Genomic DNA, 19,345 nt, shown 5'->3' with positions numbered 1-19,345 from the left:
ACTCAGCACATCTGAGAGTGAGTCTGAGGAGGAAGACACAATCATGGTGTATCCTGGGATGAAGACAAGACTTCAGTCTCGATCAGTTGAATCAAAAGAGAGCACCTCCTCTTCCACCCTAAACCCTATGGCAGAAGTATTTAGGCCCATTCCTGACACTCCTGAGCCACTAGTGGAACCCCCGTGTGATGACTTACACAGATTATTGGACAGTGGCGACATACAGATGGAAGATGTCCCAATCACCTTCGACCCTCCACTGCTAGAACTAGAAATGCAGGGGCCTATGCCAGTATCCGAGGGGAACTCACAGGAAACTTCCCCATCTGTCACTCCAGAGGATGTCCCCCCTACCACAGCAACAGAGATTCTCAATAGGCGAGACAGGGTAATAAGACCAGTGAAACGGTTAACTTATGATGCACCTGGGGTGACTAGTGAGGAGCCAATACATTTAGCACACAGGCTTGTGGAAGCTAAAGTGGGCTATCTGAGGCCGTTTGACGGGGGCCAGTAAGTTGGTACAGTAGGGAATGTGATTTATCGGGACGACAAATTCTCGGCTGGGGGGAGGATGTAAGCAGAGTCAGGATGAGCCCCACCCTGACATCTGGTGGTAAATTATGGGGAGTGCGGAAAGAAGTTTCGGTTATTTGCATTGGCACTCCCACCCCACTTAGCATACCGCAAAGCAGCATGGGATGATTATTTTCACAGCTGTGGGACCCCCAATTTCGTTGTTATTGGGGCAGGAGCAATGAAATGTTGTCACCCTGATTGGGTAAATGGGGAACTACAAAATTGTCTTGTGATGGGGGGTTTCATTGTCAGCAGGATAGCGCTTGCTAGACGGGGGACATGGGTTCCAAAACCCATTGGAGAGAGGCTGGGGATAGGTATCTGTACTTGGTGGTGCAGGCTCCTTGTGTGAGCCAGAAGCACCAGTTCCACCTCTGCTTCTCTCCACTGTGGAATGTCAGAGTTAATTTTTGATTCCCTTAAGAATCTAGATGCAGGTTACTGAGCTGAATTCACTGGTACTGGGGCTCCCCTACTATGAGCTGAAATCACTGAAGAGCTGGACTTGCTGAGCTGAGAGCACTGTGCTAATGAGTGGAGCTGAAATCACTGAAGAGCTGGACTTGCTGAGCTGAGAGCACTGTGCTGATGAGTGGGGGAGCCTGAAGCAATACTGGCAGAGCAGAGTGGAGCAGTTTGTGCAGCCACTGGGTGAGTGGAGCTGAGCAGCTCGTGAGGACGGCTGGAGCGGATCACAGGACAGCTGGTGGACCAGAGCAGCTGGCAGAGTGGAACAAGCGGAGCTGAGCTGTTTGCGGGGACGACCAGTGGAAGCAGAACCCTACGAAGAGGCAGTGCAGTTGGCCCCGAACCACGTAAGGTGCCCCTTTCTACCTAGGCTGGGGAGGGGGACCTCTGCAAAGAGACTCTTGAACTCTGGGCTGCCTGACCCGGGACAGAGACTTTTGAATTGTGGGACTTTGGGGACTGTGGGTGATTTGGGGGGTTGCTGGACTCAAGGGCCCAGAGAGAAGGACACGGCCCAAGTTGCTGGGGTGGGTCTTTGCTCACGGTTTGACCTATGAACTCCAGTTGAGGTATTTTCCAAATTTCATGCTTGTTGTTGTTTATCTTATGTAATTAAACCTTTTCTGCTACACCAAGAGTCTGTGCTTGCGAGAGGGGAAGTATTGCCTCCTTGAGGCGCCCAGGGGTGTGTGTAAGATTTTCCCAGGTCACTGGGTGGGGGCTCGAGCTGGTTTGCATTACGTTGTGGGGAAGGGACCCCTAGGTATTGAACCTGGCCCTTGCTGCTATCGTTTCAGCCTGGCAGAGGGGTTACATTAGAATCATAGAAATGTCGGGCTGGAAAGGACCTCGAGAGATCAACAGGTCCAGCCCTCTGCGCTGAGGCATGGCCGAGTACACCTAGTCGTAGACCATCTCTGGCAGCTGTTTGTTCTTAACCCCCCCCCTCCCATGATGGGGATTCCACAATCTCCTTTGGGAGCCTAGTCCAGAGTTTAACCATCCTGTGATGGGGTGAGATCCCCACACTGGCCCTCCAAGAATGGAATTGGGCCAGATGGGCCCAGCAGCTAACTAGGCTGTAAACAGGGGAGCTTTTGGCTGGAGGCAGCTCCTTAGAGAACAGGCTCAGGTGTGCAGGGACAGGCAGGGCGTATAAAGCCAGGCAGTGGGCTGCAGAGAAAGGGCAGTCGCTCCCTGGGAGGAGGCTTCTTGGAGCTGGTACACCCAGAGAGAAGGGGAACCAGTGTGGTAGGAAGCAGTCCAGGGAAGGAGCAGAGAGGGCAGAGCCCAGAACTGCTGAGCTGAGGGTCCCAGGACCAGAACCTGGAAGGGGCAGGCCAGCCACGGAGGGAGTGGCACTGGGGCAGTGAATGGGCTGACTGCCTAGGACTGCTGCTGGACTGAAACCTGGAAGGGGGAACCCTGACTGACCTAGCGAGAGGGCTAAATCACGAAGAGGATGCTGAGGGTTCTAGAGTGAGAGGAGCCACAGACCCAAGTCAGAGTGACAATGTGCAAACCACAGACAGGGGCGTCTGCCTCGAGAGCTAATCCCCAGAGCAACCAGGAGGAGGCACCAGACCAGCGGTGAGTGGAGCACCCCATGACACATCCTTTAAGTCAGGAAGTTTTTCCTGATATCTAGCCTGAATCTCTCTGCCTGCAGATTAAGCCCATCATTTCTTGTCCTCCCTTCAGTGGGCATGGAGAGCAGCTGATCACTGTCTTTTATAACATGTCTGCAGACTGTTATCAGGTCCCTCCGCAGCCTTCTCTTGGATATGGTGCAGTGGTACAATTTGGGGCTGGACTGTCTCCCAGCTGGGAGGGAGAACAGGCTGAACGCAGAATGAATGGGATGAAGAATAATACTGAGACTAGAACAATGCCATTATATAAACCAACGGGACACGCTCTCCTGGACACAAGTACAATACAGTACTCAACTCCTGTTGTCCAAAAGAAGAGAGCAGAAATAGAGGGCTTCATAGGCAACTGGCAAAATGGTCAGAGGCCTGGAATGACTTCCGTGTGGAGAGTCGGAAAAGGCTAGCCCTGTGTAGTTTCCAGAGGAGATGGATGAGGGGGCCTCTGAAAAGTCTAGCCCTGTGCAGTTTCCAGAGGAGATGGATGAGGGGGCCATGCTAGAGGTGTGCTGAGCAACTCAGAGGAGGTAAACGACATGCTCCTGATCACCCACTCTCACAATCCGGGAACAAGAGGAAAGTCAAAGAAATTGAAAGGCAACTGATACAAGGAAATACATTTTACATTGTCTGTGGAACTCATTGCCACTAGATCTCATTGAGCCCAAGCGCTTAGGAGTATTCAAAATAGATTTAGACTTTTATAGGGCTAATGAGAACATCCACCGCTACGCTGACCAGGGGACAAAACCATCAGGGCCATAGACCCTCCCATGCAGGCTATAAACCAACCACTAGGTGATAGGGGTCAGGAGGAAACTGACCCTTTGGGCAGGTTATTCCCTTCCTGACCTCGGAAGCAGCTGGGGCTGGCCACCCTCAGCTAGAGGAGGCTGGACCCCTGGGCTGATCCTACGTGAGGGAGGAAACTGCTCCTGAGGGACAGGGGCGGCTCTAGCAATTCCGCCGCCCCAAGCAGGGCGGCACGCCGCGGGGGGCGCTCTGGCAGTCGCCGGTCCCGCGGCACTGGTGGACCTCCTGCAGACGTGCCTGCGGAGGGTCCGCTGGTCCCGCGGCTCCGGTGGAGCATCCGCAGGCATTCCTGCGGGAGGTCCACCGGAGCCGCCTGCCGCCCTCCCGGCGACAGGCAGAGCGCCCCCCGCAGCATGCCGCCCCAAGCGCGCACTTGGCGCGCTGGGGTCTAGAGCCGTCCCTGCTGAGGGAGGGGGAAACCAAACTAAACTACTTGTGTCCGGCAATGGTCAGAGATGGGGGAAGGGTGTTGAGGCCCAAGCCTCACCTGATCTATGTGGAAAGCAGGGCCTCTAACCCCAAAACCTGCCATGCCAGGGCAACGGGCACCAGGAATTAGATCTTTTGCACTAGGTGGTGCAGGTTGATCCTATTGGCTCCCAAAGGCCCTGCCATGGATCTGGCTAACTCTGAGTTCCAGTCCCTAGATCACTAGTCTCCTGGATGGGAGGCTCCACGTTTGTAAGACCTGCTAAAACATGGTTTCCCCAAGGGATGGGCAAACTGCAGGGTCCCTTCCCCAGAGACATGCAGGCAGAGTGATCGCTAAGGAAAGATTTGCCATTGTCAGGGCTAGCTGCGCTGACGTCAGAGATGGGAGAAAGTCCAGGACAGCTGGAACCGAACAAGAAACCAGGTCAAGGACTCTATCTTGAGCAACCCTTTTCAACGGGTTCCATCTGGCAGCACATCTCCCCCTAGGGGAGGGCTCTCTGGACTCTAGATCCTCTCAGCCATAAACCCAGTGGCCTGGCCCCACAACTGTGCGGTCAGAGGAAGGGCCCTGACTGCCCACTGTGCTGCTCCACTGGGGCAGGAGATCCATGTGGGCCAGCCCAGAAACTCTGGGAAGCAGCTGGGCTGGGCCTTGCATGACTGAAATTGCCCCTGCTCTGTCTTGTTGAATTCCCCTTGCCCTCCAGCCACGGGAGGGGAGAGTGCAAAGGGGAGAAGGAGCCTTTCCCTTGGTGCAATGAGCATGGCTTAGATGCACACCCTGGCCTGCAGAATTCCAGACATGTTCCGCACACAGGTCTGAGCCCGAGTGACCCCACAGCTAGCACACAGCAGGTGACCCCTGAGGCCAGGAACTCAGACTCCTGGTGAGTTTGTACTGGCATGTGCAGAGGGGACTCTCAGACTCTGCCAGGGGTCCTTGGTGTTATTGCTGCTAGCTGGCTGATGCTGGGCTCTAGCGAGGGGGCTGAATGGGGACTGAGGGAGGAATGGTGAGCTGTGGGGGGTGAGTGTAGTGCTCGGGGAAGGGGCTTGTCACCTGGACAAGTCAGGAGCGCAGCTCCCTCTCTGCTGGCCTGGCTGGGTGGTGGTTTCTCGGTGTGGCAAAACTCCCGGAGTGGCTCACTCGGCAGTGCCAGCCACTTGGTCATTGACATGTTTGTTGTGAAAGTGGACGGTCCCTTGTCCTACCCCCATCCCACTCATCTGCTTCAGCTACCTGTAGGGCCCTGTCGGATAAGCACGTGGTGAGCTCCGGTGGGCAAGGAGAGTCTGTGTGGTGCCTAGCCCAGGGGAGCTCTGAGCCTTGGCTGGACTTCCGGGCCCTACCGTGTACAGATTCCAAATGAAGTCACCAAACCTTAGGTCCTGCTTTATGTACAGGATCCAATTATAGATTGTTTATAAAGGATTAATAAATGATGCCTAGTAGAGGTGCTAAGCCTGCCCCAGACACGAGCAGGGTATATTACAGCTGGTGCTGTGCACATCAGTGGAAAGGGTTAGATGGGATAATCTGCCCCCACAGTAGTTAGAGATCTGCCTAAGCCCTGACACAGGGGGTCTGATGCAGCCTAGTGAACTCCTGGGCTCCTTAACGGTCCATAAGCAGGGATTCAATCATTTATTAAAACCATCCACCAATGCTTTATGTGAAAGCTCCATTGAGACATTGGTTATCAAGTGTGACCAATATGTTATTTTTCCTTATCACCCTGCAGGCGCATTTTAACTCCTAACATTGCTGCTTTCAAGTGTCTTCTGTCCTAGCCCTTTCCCTGGGAACGCTGAAGACACAACAAGGATGTACTCCTTTATCCAGGGAAGGTTTCACTTTAAAGCCCAAATGCAGATATCTTGCTGAGGAGACCCATCCCAGATTTGCCTGAAATCACCACAGTTCCTGCTCCAATCTATTGGCTGAGGGGTGGCCGGGGGCGGGGGGGGGGGAGGGAAGGGGGGGAGGAGATGTGGAAATTGTGCTCTCCTGATGGTAGAAATCAAAGGAGTAACTGAAAGGAGAGTTTGGCCCTTGTCTGTTGACTCCAAAGTTCAGTCACTCAGTGAAGAAAGGCTCCAGGAGTTTTAATCAACCACTGGAAGTGACTAGGTATAAAAAGACCATGCCAGCCACAGTTAGAACTGCAGAGCAGTTCCAGTGATAAATGCCTGTTTCCCCACATTTGTGCTTTCCAAGAAATTCACCGTTTGAGGTGCAATTTCCCATGCTAGGACTCTGCCCCTAGAGGCTGGTTTTTAGAGTTTGATCAACTTTTTACTTAAGGGAGAGTGTGGGGGGTGGCAGGGGAAGGGAATCTACTTTTACAATGGTAAAAACAATTCTAACCAGCCCGTTTTCAACAGGACTCCTGCAAAAAGTGAAACTGTGTCTGGAATCCTTGCCTGGGCACAGTCCTCACTAAGGACTATAGACCTGATCCATCTCCTGTTGAAGGCCATGGGTGTCCTATGGGCTGAAGCAGGATGCCAGAGGTGCACATGCCTAATGTGGTGTTGCCTTTCTGTATTGGGTGAATTTTGCTCCAGTGCAGGTCATGGCACATGTTGTTCCTTTCTCTGTCAATGTTTTTTAAGCAAAAGCAAGCAAAGTATGTTTTAAAAAGACTCTGTTAGGAGCATCCAGGTTGGGGGTGGGGTGGGGGAAACCTGCCAAGCCAGGAAATGCTGCAGTTAAGGTGGCACTTGCAGCCTTCACTCTGCCCCTTTCTTATGGGCATTAGGATCTAGTGCCCAGTTGGAGGATCTCATGCTGTTGCTCCCACAGGTGCCTGCCTCATGCAGGGTGCAGGCAGGACAGTGCTCAGTGAGTGGCCCAAGGGTCTGTAGTGAAAAAGCAGGGGCTGCAGTTCTATGCTTCCTGCTGGGTTCGATGCTGTTTGCAGTGCTCCAGGCTTGTGAATTCAGAGCAAACCTGCAGCAGGAGACAGCCTTGCACTGAATTCACACTGGTGCACCAGTGAGGAGAGCCGGCCCAGCTGTGCAAAGGGTGGGCAGTGCATAGAGGGTGTGACTCTTGCCTCCTTCATGGGAAGGGGCCTTCCACATGGGATCCTCCCCCCTACTTGTCACCTACCTCCATGGCACCACTCTCCCCATCCCACAGGTAATAGCCCTGCGGGCTATGCATCTCCCTACCTGCAGAGGGCACCCTGCAGGGCTGTGAGCTGAGGGTGGGGTGAGGGGGCCAGTATGCATGTTACCCTGCTCTGCCACCAGCCCCAGGATGGGGAAATGAATGCCCCTTTAACAGGGCCATCCCTGGGGGCAGCAGCGGCAAGGGGGGACTCCAGGGAGCCACTGTGCAAATGGCCCTGGCGATCCACACAGGGTTTGGGTGCTGCCCTCTGGCCAGATCAATGGAGCAAGGGGGGCTCTGCTCCCCTCCCTTGCTGGAATGCCAGCAGCTGTGGGTCTCCAAATAGAAGCTGTTGTTGCTGCAGGTCATTCAATCTGGTAGCACTGAGGCTGTAGTGACCTCACTGCTTTATGTTGTCTAGCCACTAGAGGGGGGCACAGACCAGGTTAACATGGGTTACAGCTCCCCAGGCTAGGGCATCTCAGCCTGAGTACCAGGATGTGCCTTCACATCGCGGCCCAGGGACAGGGGAGCCTGTCTGCAGATTGAACCTGAGACCACTGCTCTGTCTTAGGTATTTATCTGGCTGAATAGTATCTGTATTTATCCTCAACACAACCCCTCTGTGAGGCAGGGCAGTGGTATTAGCCCCATTGTACAGAGGGGAAACTGAGGCACAGACAGGCTAATTGACTTGCCCAAGGTCACCCGGAGAGTCTATGCCAGAGTAGAGACTTGAACCCAGCACTCCAGTGTCCCAGGCTCATGTCCTAACCACTGGGCCGTGCTTCTCAAGCTAGCAGCTCCCTCTTGCCTGACCTTTGAACGAATACCCCAGCCTAACTACACAGCTCCTTGGACGCTCCTGCAGGAGCTGGCTGCAGTGGTTAATATTAACCTGCTTTTGTTGACCCTGCTGCTCAGCCCACAGGGGAATGTGTTTAGTGCAGGACTTTGAGACCGTCAGTCCCATGAGTGGAAGTTAGCGGGGTAAATAACTGGTTTAACGTTACAGCTGTAAAACCACATTATTGTTACAGGTATCTCCTGGGCAGTTCCTGCTTTGGCCCTGTATGGCTGCCCAGGCCCCTGGCTGCATTCACAGTCTAGTGCTTGTGGATTAAATGTCTGTCTATCCCTCTGTCTGTCTGCCACGACACCCCCGCCCCCAGGGCTGGCTCCAGGGGTTTTGCCGCCCCAAGCAGCCAAAAAAAAAAAAAAGCCGTGATTGCGATCTGCGGCAATTCAGCGGGAGGTCCTTCGCTCCGAGCGGGAGTGAGGGACCCTCCGCCGAATTGCCGCAGAATCCCTGAAAGTGCTGCCCCACTCCCAAGTTGCCACATCAAGCAGGTGCTTGGGGTGGCAAGCTGGTGCCTGGAGCCGGCCCTGCCCGCCCCCCATAGTACTGGACACTGCTCAAGCCTTGTAAACCAGAAATAACAATAGCAATCTCTTTCTCTGCCTTCCCCACCTCTAGCAGAAATAGCTAGATTCGTTTCATGGGCTTGTGTGTGTGTGTGGATTTGTGGTGCAGTGTGTGGAGAGCTAAGTCTCAGAGCTGACTGTTGCATTTAGTTCTGTATGCACTGAGGCCTGTGGTCTCTTCTCTCTTGTGGCCGTGAGTTCCACAGTCCATGGCCAGCTCCTGTGACTGCTCTATGTCCCGCATGCGCCAGACTCTCCCACTGGCCATTAGTGGCATTGTTCTGGTGGAAGGTTGTATTTGGGGGAGGTCATGCTCATGCAGGGAGAGTAGGATGACCAGATGTCCTGATTTTATAGGGACAGTCCTGTTATTTGGGGCTTTTTTTATATATAGGCTCCTATCACCCCCCACCCCCTGTCCCGATTTTTCACACTTGCTATCTGGTCACCCTAAGGGAGAGCAGTGCAGCACTGTGTAGCTAGGCAGATTTGCTGGGGGCATGTGGCTTCATTCCTAGGGCAGCTGAGTTGCCATAATGGGTGCCCAGAACTCAGGTACGCATTCATGGGTCACTGAGGCCGGGTCTGTGTCTGCTAACTGGGCACCACCTTCTAGCTGGTAGCAGAGGGACATGGGGCCCTTGTTGCCATAGCTATGTGGGCAGTGGCACTGAAGAGCTCAGAAGGGAGATGGAGGGGCTGAGTTGAGGGCAGGTGCCCTCAATAGTGGGGCACATTATAGACCAGGCACTTTCTTCCTCACTCTTCATTCCCTGCGCAGGGAGCACTGGTGGGAGCACTTCCCTCACTCTGGGGGACATGGGCGCTACTCAGTTCTGTTCCCTCCCCAGCTGCATCTGCATTGGGTGCAAGGGAAAAGGTGGAAGAGGGGGGGATGCAGCTGGGAGTGGGTGGAGCTGGGTTTTCCTGGCCCCTGGGTTATCTGGAGAATTCTCTCTGGCCAGGGATGTCAGACATGCTGCAATCTAGCCTTAGGTGTTACTGACCAGGGACTCAGCAACCTGAGCGCTAGTCCCTGCTCTGTCACTGGCCTGCTGCATGACCCTGGGCCAGCCACTATCTGTAAAATGGAGTTAATGGTACTCCCCTGCTCTGGGAAGTGCTTGGAGATCTACGGCTGAAACGAGCGAGGGGCTGTTATTATTACAAGGGTCTCCCTCAGACTCTGTGGGAGTTAGCTGAAGTTTTACTGTCAAAATGTAACTGCAGTGTACATTGGCATTTCTCTGAAAATTTATCTTTTTTTGCAATATAATTTCATTTTTATTATATTCCGTTTTTATTGAATTTTTTCAAATTGTAAGAAAATCATTTTCACCCCCCCCCATTTTTCCTTTTTCGTGGGAAATGTAGATGAACATGAATTTCCCATGGAAAAGGTTTGGCATTTCTTGACCAGGGCTAGATTCTAACCAGCCTTGGATGCTGGGGTCATGCTCCTAGAGCAAAAGATCAGCTCACTTTCACAGCAGTTAATGTCAATGTGGCTACAGCACCATAACCCTGCAGGCTGCTTTGCAGACCCATTACAGGCACAGGGCTCAGTCCCCAGCTGCGTCTGTCGCTGCACGATCATCTGCCTGTCGCTACCAGGGGGGATGCCGCATCCCCACCCACCTCCTGCTGGAAGGACAGATGGGCCTTTGCGGGTAGCGGAGAGTACTGGATTGATGGATGTGTGTTCTGAGTGGGGATTGTCATGTCACCGTGGGGCAGACCTCGTGCTGGGGAACCCCATGCTGAAATTGTGGCCGCATGGCACTGAGTAGGTACTAGCACGTGGTCAGAGATTTATAGCTCGCTATGCTGTGTCCCTGTTGTTTAAATGCTGGGGTGGTCTGAAATGTGTTTGGCCCCTATAACAATGTACAATTCCCTTGGCATTTGGCCACGTTCACGCCGTGTTAGGCTGCTGCACTTAACCCAACACTAACAAAACACAATCGCATCCCTTGTGCTTCAGCTAGCCTCCCCTCTCATAGCGAAGAGACGGGTGCTCTCTCCACGCGGCGGCGCTGTCCCCCAGGGCAGCTCTTGGCTGGACGGCAGGGAGCATGGCCAGACCCTCAGTCACCTCCGTGCAATTCGGCTGGAAGGCCAATGCTCGCAACAGAGGCCTCTGGGTGTGTGTGATTCTGTGCGGGAGAGAAGAGGGGCAGTCAGCACTGCTGGAAAGCGGCCCTCAGGGATCTTGCACTGGGCACTCCAAAACCAGACACCACATCTGAAAATGTTGTTTAATTGTCTGCTTTGCCAGGCTTTGGAGGCTAGGGGCTTGGATTTCAGTCCAGTAGATGGTAGATCCCAGAGGCCCCGGAAATATCAGAGAGAGAGAGAGAGAGAGAGATCACTAACATGCAGGGTGGGAATGCCATCACTGCTGCTTGTCCTGCTGCTGGGGGTGGAAATCTCTGCTGGGATGGCCTGCAAGCAAAGGCCCTGACTCCACACCACCCTCTGCGGGCTGAGGGAATAGCAGGCCACTCTGGATGTCATCCCGATTCGCACTGCTGCAGAGCCTCTCCCCTTTCTGGCCTGGGGTGGAAAAGCATGAAGATCACAGAATTTGGCTTCCCTAGGTTTCACAGGAGAGGATGGGGATGGTGAGTCCGCAAGCTTCTGCCCTTCCTGTTGCACAGCCTTCTGGGAGCATCTTGTCTAGGGGAAAGTGATGTGAGAGGATGAGGCCTCCTCATCCAGGGCATCCTCAGCATCCCTGAGCAAGGACCCCCGCTCTATAGCCAGGAGCTGGCAGGGATGGCTGGGTCACTAGCAGCACTGTGGCTCCTGCAGGCTCAGCACTGCCCTTGGCTGGGCTGCCTGGGACTCATCACAGTGCAGACACTGCAGAACCCTGGGCAGCTTCCCACGCCCCTAGGGCATCTGGTGCCAGAAAGCTGGGTGTTCCCCTGAGCTGTCCCTTCTCATCCCTTCCAAGCCATAAGACCAGGGGAGTGGTGTCCTCTGTGTGCCACAGTGCAGGGGCAGGATGTTCTGGGGGACTGGTAGAGTGGGATGATGGGTGGGGATGGTAAGAGAAATGAGGATGTGGTGGGGGATGGTAGGGGAAGCCAGGTGGGGCAGGATGCTGGGGGAGGGAAAGGGGGTGGGAGGATGCTGGGACAGAGTGGGGGAAGGGAGTGAGGGGTTGTAGGATGCCGAGGGGGGAAGGGGCATGTGCGCAGACTGCTGGGCAGAGGAGGGGTGGGTGATGCCAGGGGGATGCGGGATTCTGGGGATGCCAGGGGAAGTGAGGATGTGAGATGCCTGGGTGCAGAGGAGAGGGGTGGGTGAAGGGGAGATGCTGGACTGGGGCAAGGAGAGGGGTTGGAGAAGATGCTGGGGACCGTGGGAGGGGGGATGTGGGGCTGGGGTGAGGGGAGGAGGGATGCTAGGTGGGAGGAGGGATGTGGTTGGGAGGGGATGCTGAGCCAGGGCAGGGGGATGCGGGATGCTGGGGGAGGGGCTGGGGGGGTGTTGGAGAGTAGGAGGGATGCTGGGGGAGGGGTGGGGGATGCAGGAAGCTGGGAGGAGGGATGCTGAGGAGTAGGAGGGATGCGGGGGGGGGATGTTGGGCTGGGGCGAGGGGATGTGGGATGCTGTGGGGATGGGGGAAGGGCTGAGGGCTGCTGGGGGAGGGGTTGGGAGGGGGGATGCGGGATGCTGGAGAGTAGGAGGGATGTTGGGCCGGGCCGGGGGATGCGGGATGCTGTGGGGGCGGGGGAAGGGCTGGGGGAGGGGTGGGGAGGGGATGCCGGCTGGAGGATGCCGGGCTGGAGGATGCTGGGCCGAGCCGAGGTCGCTGGCTCCGGAGCCGCCTTCCCCGCCGACGCACAAGCAGACCCGGCTCCCGGAGCAGCCCATGAGGAGCCCAGTCGGGGCCGGCACAGCCCGGGCTCCTGCCTCGCATGGCCCCGGCTGCTGCTGCTGCTCCCGGGAAGCGCCTGGGCTGGATCCAGCGGAGATGTGCACTCCGGCCCGGGGGTGAGCGATGGGCTCGGGGAAGGAGCTGGGCAGGAGGGTGATCCGGATTGGGGATCAGTCAGTGTGATGGGGGCAGGGTGATCCAATTTGGGGGGCAGTCAGTATGATGGGGGGCAGGTGATCCGGATTAGGGGGCAGTCAGTGTGATGGGGGGCAAAGTAATCTGGATTGGGGTGCAGCCAGTGTGACGGAGGCAGGGTGATCCAGATTGGGGGGAAGTCAATATGATGGGGGGCAGGTGATCCGGATTAGTGGAGCAGTCAGTGTGATGGGGCAGGGTGATTCGGATTGGGGGGCAGTCAGTGTGATGGGGGGCAGGGTGATCCGGATTGGGGGGCAGTCAGTGTGATGGGGGGCAGGGTGATCCAGATGGGGGCAGTCAGTATGATGGGGGGCAGGTGATCCAGATTAGGGCAGCAGTCAGTGTGATGGGGTGCAGTTAGTGTGATGGGGGCAGGGTGATCTGGACTGGGGGGCAGTGTGATGGGGGCAGGGTGATCTGGACTGGGGGGCAGTCAGTGTGATGGGAGGTAGGGTGATCTGGATGGGGGCAGAGGGGCAATATGGGAGTGCACTGTCAGGATGATGTCTAGTTTGCAGGTGTCTGCTCCCCCCTACTCTCCCTATTAATGGGGGTGGGGCACTGCCCTGCAGGAGCCGGGGGGGTGGTAGTTCAGCAGGGGCAGGAAGGCTGCCCCACACCAGCTAGGAGCAGGAAGGGTGGCCCAAGATGGGATGGTGACCAAGAAGCTGGCATCACTGGTGGGGCAGCAGGGCAGTGAGGCCCAGGGTCCAGAAATGAGGATGGGGCTGCGATGGGCCATAGTTTAAGGAGGGCCAGAGGGAACCAAGGGAGGGCCTGGCGAGCAGTAATTGGGGCCAAGGCCGGGGGTGACTGGGGCAGACAGGCGTTGCAGCAGATGGGAGAGTGCTGATGTGCTGGAGGAAACTGCAGCAGGACTCTTGGCTCCCAGTGTGGGTGTGATCTGGGGGGTGGAGGTGTTGTTGGAATCCCATGCTGCTGTAGCTCCTCCTGGGACAGCCCCTGCAGGCAGAGCCAGCCAGCCTTTCTGCACGTCGGCCCTTTCCTAGGCAGCTATGCTGGGAGGCCGGAGTCCCTGTCTCAGCTCTTACTGTCAGGGACATGCTCTGTGCTGGGGCTGCACAAACTGGGTCCTCTGCTGCTGCCCTGCAAGCTGGGATGAGGGCAAAGTCCCTTTTTCCACGGCTGAGGCTTCCTGCCCTGCAGGGGGCTAGTTCCTGCCGCAGCTGCTGACCCTTTTCTCCTTGGATCCCCACTCTGTCCTCGGCAGGGCTGGCGCCATGCTGGCTCTAGCACAACCTCTCTGCTCCCCTCTCGGTGCTAGCCCATGCCAGGGGATCACCATGTCACTCCACTGGGCTGCAGCCTGCAAAGGCATGGGGACAGGGCTTGGTCTCAGCGGCATGGGCCAGACTGAGCCATGCGGCTGAGCAGGAGGGGACTGCTGGGCTGTAACCAAGTGCCCCAACATAGTGCCACTGTGACCCGTCTCAGACCTCCCCACAGCTGGCCCCTGGAGCTCAGGAGCCGAGCTCATGGATGCATGGTGTGCAGGCAGAGAAGCAGGCCCTTTGCTGCTGGGACCCACTGGTTGATTCTCCTCTCGGCCAGCTAGGGCAGCATGTGGTTCACAGCACCCCGCCTCCCTCCCTCATTGCTGCACCACCTCAGAGCCCTGCTCCACCTCACCCAGCTCCCAGGACTCCTCCACCTCCCCTCCAGGAAGTGCCAGCTGCATCTTCCTGATCCCATTGGCCCACTGCCACTCACAGGGACCCTCCTCCTGCCTCCCTCCTTGTCAGTGCTGTCCCTCCTGTTGAGTCCCTCCTTCACCCTCTGGATGGGCTTTGGCTCAGACACTAAGGTTTTGCCAAGGAAGCAATTTTGAAGAGTGTGTCTTCAAGTTCCTCAGACCACTCTGCTTGTGAATGGGCCATGGGCATCAGCTCCAGTCCCCGGTGTGTTGGCTAGTTGAATGTGTGCAGGTATATTGAGGAAAGCATGAAGGCATCTGAAGGCCTGTGATGTGGTGTGCAAAGCTTGCTGTTGGGTTTAGCAGGACGTAATGTGCCACCGGCAAGTTATGCTAGCCCAGAGCATCAGATCCTGCCTTTTGATTTGAAGCAGCAAAGAATCCTGTGGCACCTTATAGACTAACAGACGTTTTGCAGCATGAGCTTTCGTGGGTGAATACCCACTTCTTCGGATGCCTTTTGATTTGTGTATCAGTAGTATTTTAAATGCCTTTATCCTCTAAAAGCCAGCAGATTGCACCTGGCCTCTCAAAATGTTGCAGGGGAGAACACCGCAGCTCCCCATGACCTAGCTGATTGCCTCCTGTCCGCCCAGCACAGCTCCCATACTTGCTTGTCTAGCTATAACCCCGCAAGGGACTACGGTAATGTAAGAGGAAGAATGAGCATTTCCACTGCACTCAGAGTCAGGAGGTGGCAAACAGATGGTTCTGATTTCAGAGAGTGCTCAGTGGCCTTCGCTATAGTTAAGGCTGCAGAAGAGTTTTTGCTCTGTTCCATTCTTCCTGCTGTTACACGCTTCATTTTTGGTGACATTCACCTTTTGGGCTGAAAATTATCGTGCTCAATTTCTCACCAGACATGCTTCTTTTTTTCTTCCTGGACAGTTTGAGCAAAATTCCCCTTCAGCTGTTTTTAAGTTGAATGAGGGGGAGAATAAAACACTTCTCTCTTTCAAAATAGTCTAGCCACACTTTAGGGAGGGGCATGCTGAAAACAGCTGACATGTGACACTTTGCTGAAGACTAGCTTGGTTTAAAAAACATTGACTGAAGGTCTGCGTAACAGGGTGGCCTCCCCAGGGGCTGGAGAGACCTGAGGCTGAGCCAGCCTTGACAATGAGGATGAGCCCTAATGTGGGGGGGAATCAGGGATTCCAATGCAAAAGCAGCTGGAACTTGCACTGAAGGGGAAAATGCTCCTGGCAGCTGTGGCAGAGCCTGTGCAGAGGGAAGAAATCTCTGTAGGCACAGCGGCCTGGGAGAGACCCTGACCAAGCAGAGCGGTGGCTGCACAAAGTCCTGGGAAGAGGAAGAGAAATCTTAAGTTGTGTGGATCTATGTGTGGACTTGGTTTTGGTGTTTTGAGTTTCATAAGCCCAGTCCCCAAGGAAAGGTATTTTTTTACCAGGAAAAAGCCTCAATTGAAGTTTATTTGAACAGTCCAAGAGGGGAAACTGTAGCGTGACCCAGGGCCACAAGGAGGCACATGGGAGATAGCTGGCCTGGTTACAATCTGAAAGTTACTGAGCATGAGGTGTACATTTTTCACTGTCAGTAGGTGCGTGCCTACAGAGAGGTCTGCGGTGCATTCGTGGTCAGCATGGCAACTGGCATGTCAACTTCAACCACTCCTGGCTTCAAAACTCCTGAGACCATTTCCTTCAGGCTTTGCGTGTTTTGTGACTGTCTCCCTGACAGCAGAGTCAAGCCCAGACTGAGGAAAATAGTTTCAGGAGATTCACGGGTGTTTAAAATCAACGTGTTGAAACATCACTGGAATAAGGGAAACAAGCAGAGTACCTCACTCAGTGTTAGCAGTATAGCTTCTTTCTGTGACTCTCTGCTGTTGACACATGACGGAGCTGAGCCTAGAGAGGAGAGATCTATCTCTGAGGGTGGTGGGCTGAGCTTCTGAAAGCCTGTCTGTGTAGAATATCCGTCTGGTTGCATTGCTCTATGGTTTGCTAGTGGATTTGATCTCTGACATGCACCCAGTTCCATGTCGCTGGCTGTTACTCGCACCTAGAAAGGCTGAAGCAGCTGCTGCGGCTCTAAGGCCGTTGGCAGATCACTCTCCCCGCCTGGGAAGCAGGGAGAGTGCTGGCACTAGGTCCTCGTTCTGTGGTGGACTGTTTCCTATGCACAGATCGATGCATTAGCTGCCCCTTGCGGGGGTCAGAGTGGGAGTCCCCTCCCCCAGCACCCATGTACAGCACTGCAGGCAGGATACCAGGTAAGCTGGGCCAATAGCCGGAGCTGGTGCTGCGAGCCCGGTGTTCTTTCTGACACCTGACTAAACTGCCTGCCTGATTATATGCCTCCTGGGCCAAGGTGCTCTCCTGGCGTGAGTGAAGGGTGAGTGAGCTCAGGCTGGGACTGGCAAGGTTTCCTCTTTCTGTCCTTGAGAACCCATCTCTGCAGGGGTTGGTCTCCTTGGTCAGAGTTGTGCAGGCAGGTGGGGTCCCTCTCACAGCCAGCCTTTTCTTTCTCTGCTCCCATAGCTGCGCATGTGGCTTGATCCTTTGGCGTGGAAGGCAATGGGAGCAGGACAGTGGTGAGTGCCAGTGTTCCTTACAGGCTCGGTGACGGTGACACTCCTGGCCTCATGGCATAAGCTGCTCTCAGTGCTGTGGTGTACACACCCCTCTGGGAACCACCTCTGGGTACATGGTTCCTGCCACAGCTGGCATGATAACTAGACAAGCCCTTGTACCAGTACCCATGCTCTTACAATGCAGGTGCCTTTCTTAGGGCAGGCTGCTAGGACAGTCTCTGAAAGTCTCTGGGTAAGGATAAAAGGGGTAAAATCAAGGGTGATGTCATGGTCAGGTGTCTACTACAGACCACCTAACCAGGAAGAGAAGGTGGATGAGGCTCTTTTTAAACAACTAAAAATCATCCAAAGCACCAGACTTGGTGGAGATGGGGGACTTCAGCTACCCAGCCATCTCTTGGGGAAAATAATACAGCAAGGCACAGATTATCCAACAAGTTCTTGGAATGTGTTGGAGTCAATTTTTTAGTTCAGAAGATGTAGAAAGCAACTAGGGGAGAGGCTGTTCTAGATTTGATTTTGACAAACAGGGAAGAACTGGCTGAGAATTTGGAAGTGGAAGGCAGCTTGGGTGAAAGTGATCATGCAGTGATTGAGTTCATGATTCTAAGGAATGGTAGGAGGGAGAATAGCACAATAAAGATAATGGATTTCAAGAAGGCAGACTTCAGCAAACTCAGGGGGTTGGTAGGTAAGATCCCATGGGAAGCAAATCAAAGGAGAAAAAGAGCTCAAGAGAGTTGGCAGTTTTTCAAAGAGACTTTAAGGGCACAAGAGCAAACTAGCCCACTGCGTAGGAAAGATAGGAAGTATGGCAAGAGACCACCCTGGCAGATCTCCAGTGATCTGAAACTCAAAAGAGATTCTTTTATAAAAAGTGGGAACTAGAGCAAATTTTAAAGGATGACAATAAACAAACAACACAATCATGTAGGAACAAAATTAGAACGCCTAAACACAACACGAGATTAAACTAGCTAGAGACATAAAGAGTAAGTCTACAAATACATTAGGAGCAAGAGGAAGACAAAGATCAGGGTAGGCCCATTATTCAATGAGGGGGGAAGACATTAACAGAAAATGTGGAAATGGCAGAAGTGCTAAATGACTTTTTTTTGTTTCAGTTTTCACCAAAAAGGTTAGAAGTGATTAACATAGTGAACATCAGTGAAAATTAGATATGATCTGAGGCTAAAATAGGGAAAGAACATGTTAAAAATTACTTAGATCAATTAGATGTTTTCAAGTCAGCAGGGCCTGATTAAATGCATCCTAGAATACTCAAGGATCTGACTGAGGAGATATCTGAGCCATTAGTGATTATCTTTGAAAAATCACAGAAAACGGGAGAGATTCCAGAGGACTGGCAGAGGGCAAATATAGTGTCCAAATATAAAAACGGAAATAAGGACAACCTGGGGAATTACAGACCAGTCAGCTTAACTGCAGTACTCGGAAAGCTAATGGAGCAAATAATCAAGCAATCAATTTGCAAACACCTAGAAGATAATAAGATATGTAACAGTCAGCATGGATTTATCAAGAACAAATCATGTCAAACCAACCTAATAGCTTTCTTTGACATGGTAACAAGCCTTGTGGATGGTGGGGAAAGTTGTAGATATGGTATATCTTGACTTTTGATACTGTCTCATAAGAACATAAGAATGGCCGTACTGGGTCAGACCAAAGGTCCATCCAGCCCAGTATCCTGTCTACTGACAGTGGCCAATGCCAGGTGCCCCAGAGGGAGTGAACCTAACAGGTAATGATCAAATGATCTCTCTCCTGCCATCCATCTCCACCCTCTGACAAACAGAGGCTAGGGACACCATTCCTTACCCATCCTAGCTAATAGCCATGAATGGACTTAACCTCCATGAATTTATCTAGTTCTCTTTTAAACCCTGTTATAGTCCTAGCCTTCACAACCTCCTCAGGCAAGGAGTTCCATGGGTTGCCTGTGCGCTGTGTGAAGAAGAACTTCCTTTTATTTGTTTTAAACCTGATGCCCATTAATTTAATTTGGTGGCCCCTAGTTCTTATATTAGGGGAACAAGTAAATAACTTTTCCTTATTCCTTACTCCACATCACTTATGATTTTATGTACCTCTATCATATCCCGCCTTAGTCTCCTCTTTTCCAAGCTGAAAAGTCCTAGCCTCTTTAATCTCTCCTCATATGGGACCAGTTCCAAACCCCTAATCATTTTAGTTGCTCTTCTCCGAACCTTTTCTAATGCCAGTATATCTTTTTTGAGATGAGGAGACCACATCTGTACGCAGTATTCAAGATGTGGGCATTCCATGGATTTATATAAGGGCAATAAGATATTTTCCGTCTTATTCTCTATCTCCTTTTTAATAATTCCTAACATCCTGTTTGCTTTTTTGCCCGCCACTGCACACTGCGTGGACATCTTCAGAGAACTATCCACGATGACTCCAAGATCTTTTTCCTGATTGGGTGTAGCTAAATTAACCCCCATCATATTATATG

General features: G+C 53.5%; 1 protein-coding gene across 6 annotated transcripts in view; it reads left to right on the top strand.

The window, feature by feature from the left end:
- The first annotated feature begins 10,593 nt into the window (after window positions 1-10,593).
- The window catches only part of LOC123376123 (myomegalin-like), a 159,515-nt gene continuing 150,763 nt past the window's right edge, over window positions 10,594-19,345 (top strand). For 3 of the 6 annotated variants that reach the window (XM_045027888.1, XM_045027885.1, XM_045027899.1), the window contains exon 1: window positions 12,273-12,492. In XM_045027888.1, coding sequence (XP_044883823.1) covers window positions 12,371-12,492 — 122 coding nt within the window. In that variant the 5' untranslated portion in view covers window positions 12,273-12,370. Of the gene's footprint in view, window positions 10,632-11,029; window positions 11,112-11,748; window positions 11,795-12,272; window positions 12,493-19,345 lie in introns of those variants that run through there. The other 3 variants (XM_045027893.1, XM_045027890.1, XM_045027892.1) reach the window with 3 other exon arrangements.

Source organism: Mauremys mutica, chromosome 8 (genome assembly GCF_020497125.1).
Source record: "Mauremys mutica isolate MM-2020 ecotype Southern chromosome 8, ASM2049712v1, whole genome shotgun sequence".
NCBI classification, from domain to species: Eukaryota; Metazoa; Chordata; order Testudines; family Geoemydidae; genus Mauremys; species Mauremys mutica.
The sequence above is the reverse complement of the archived record's forward strand: the minus strand, read 5'-3'. Positions and strand labels throughout refer to the sequence as shown.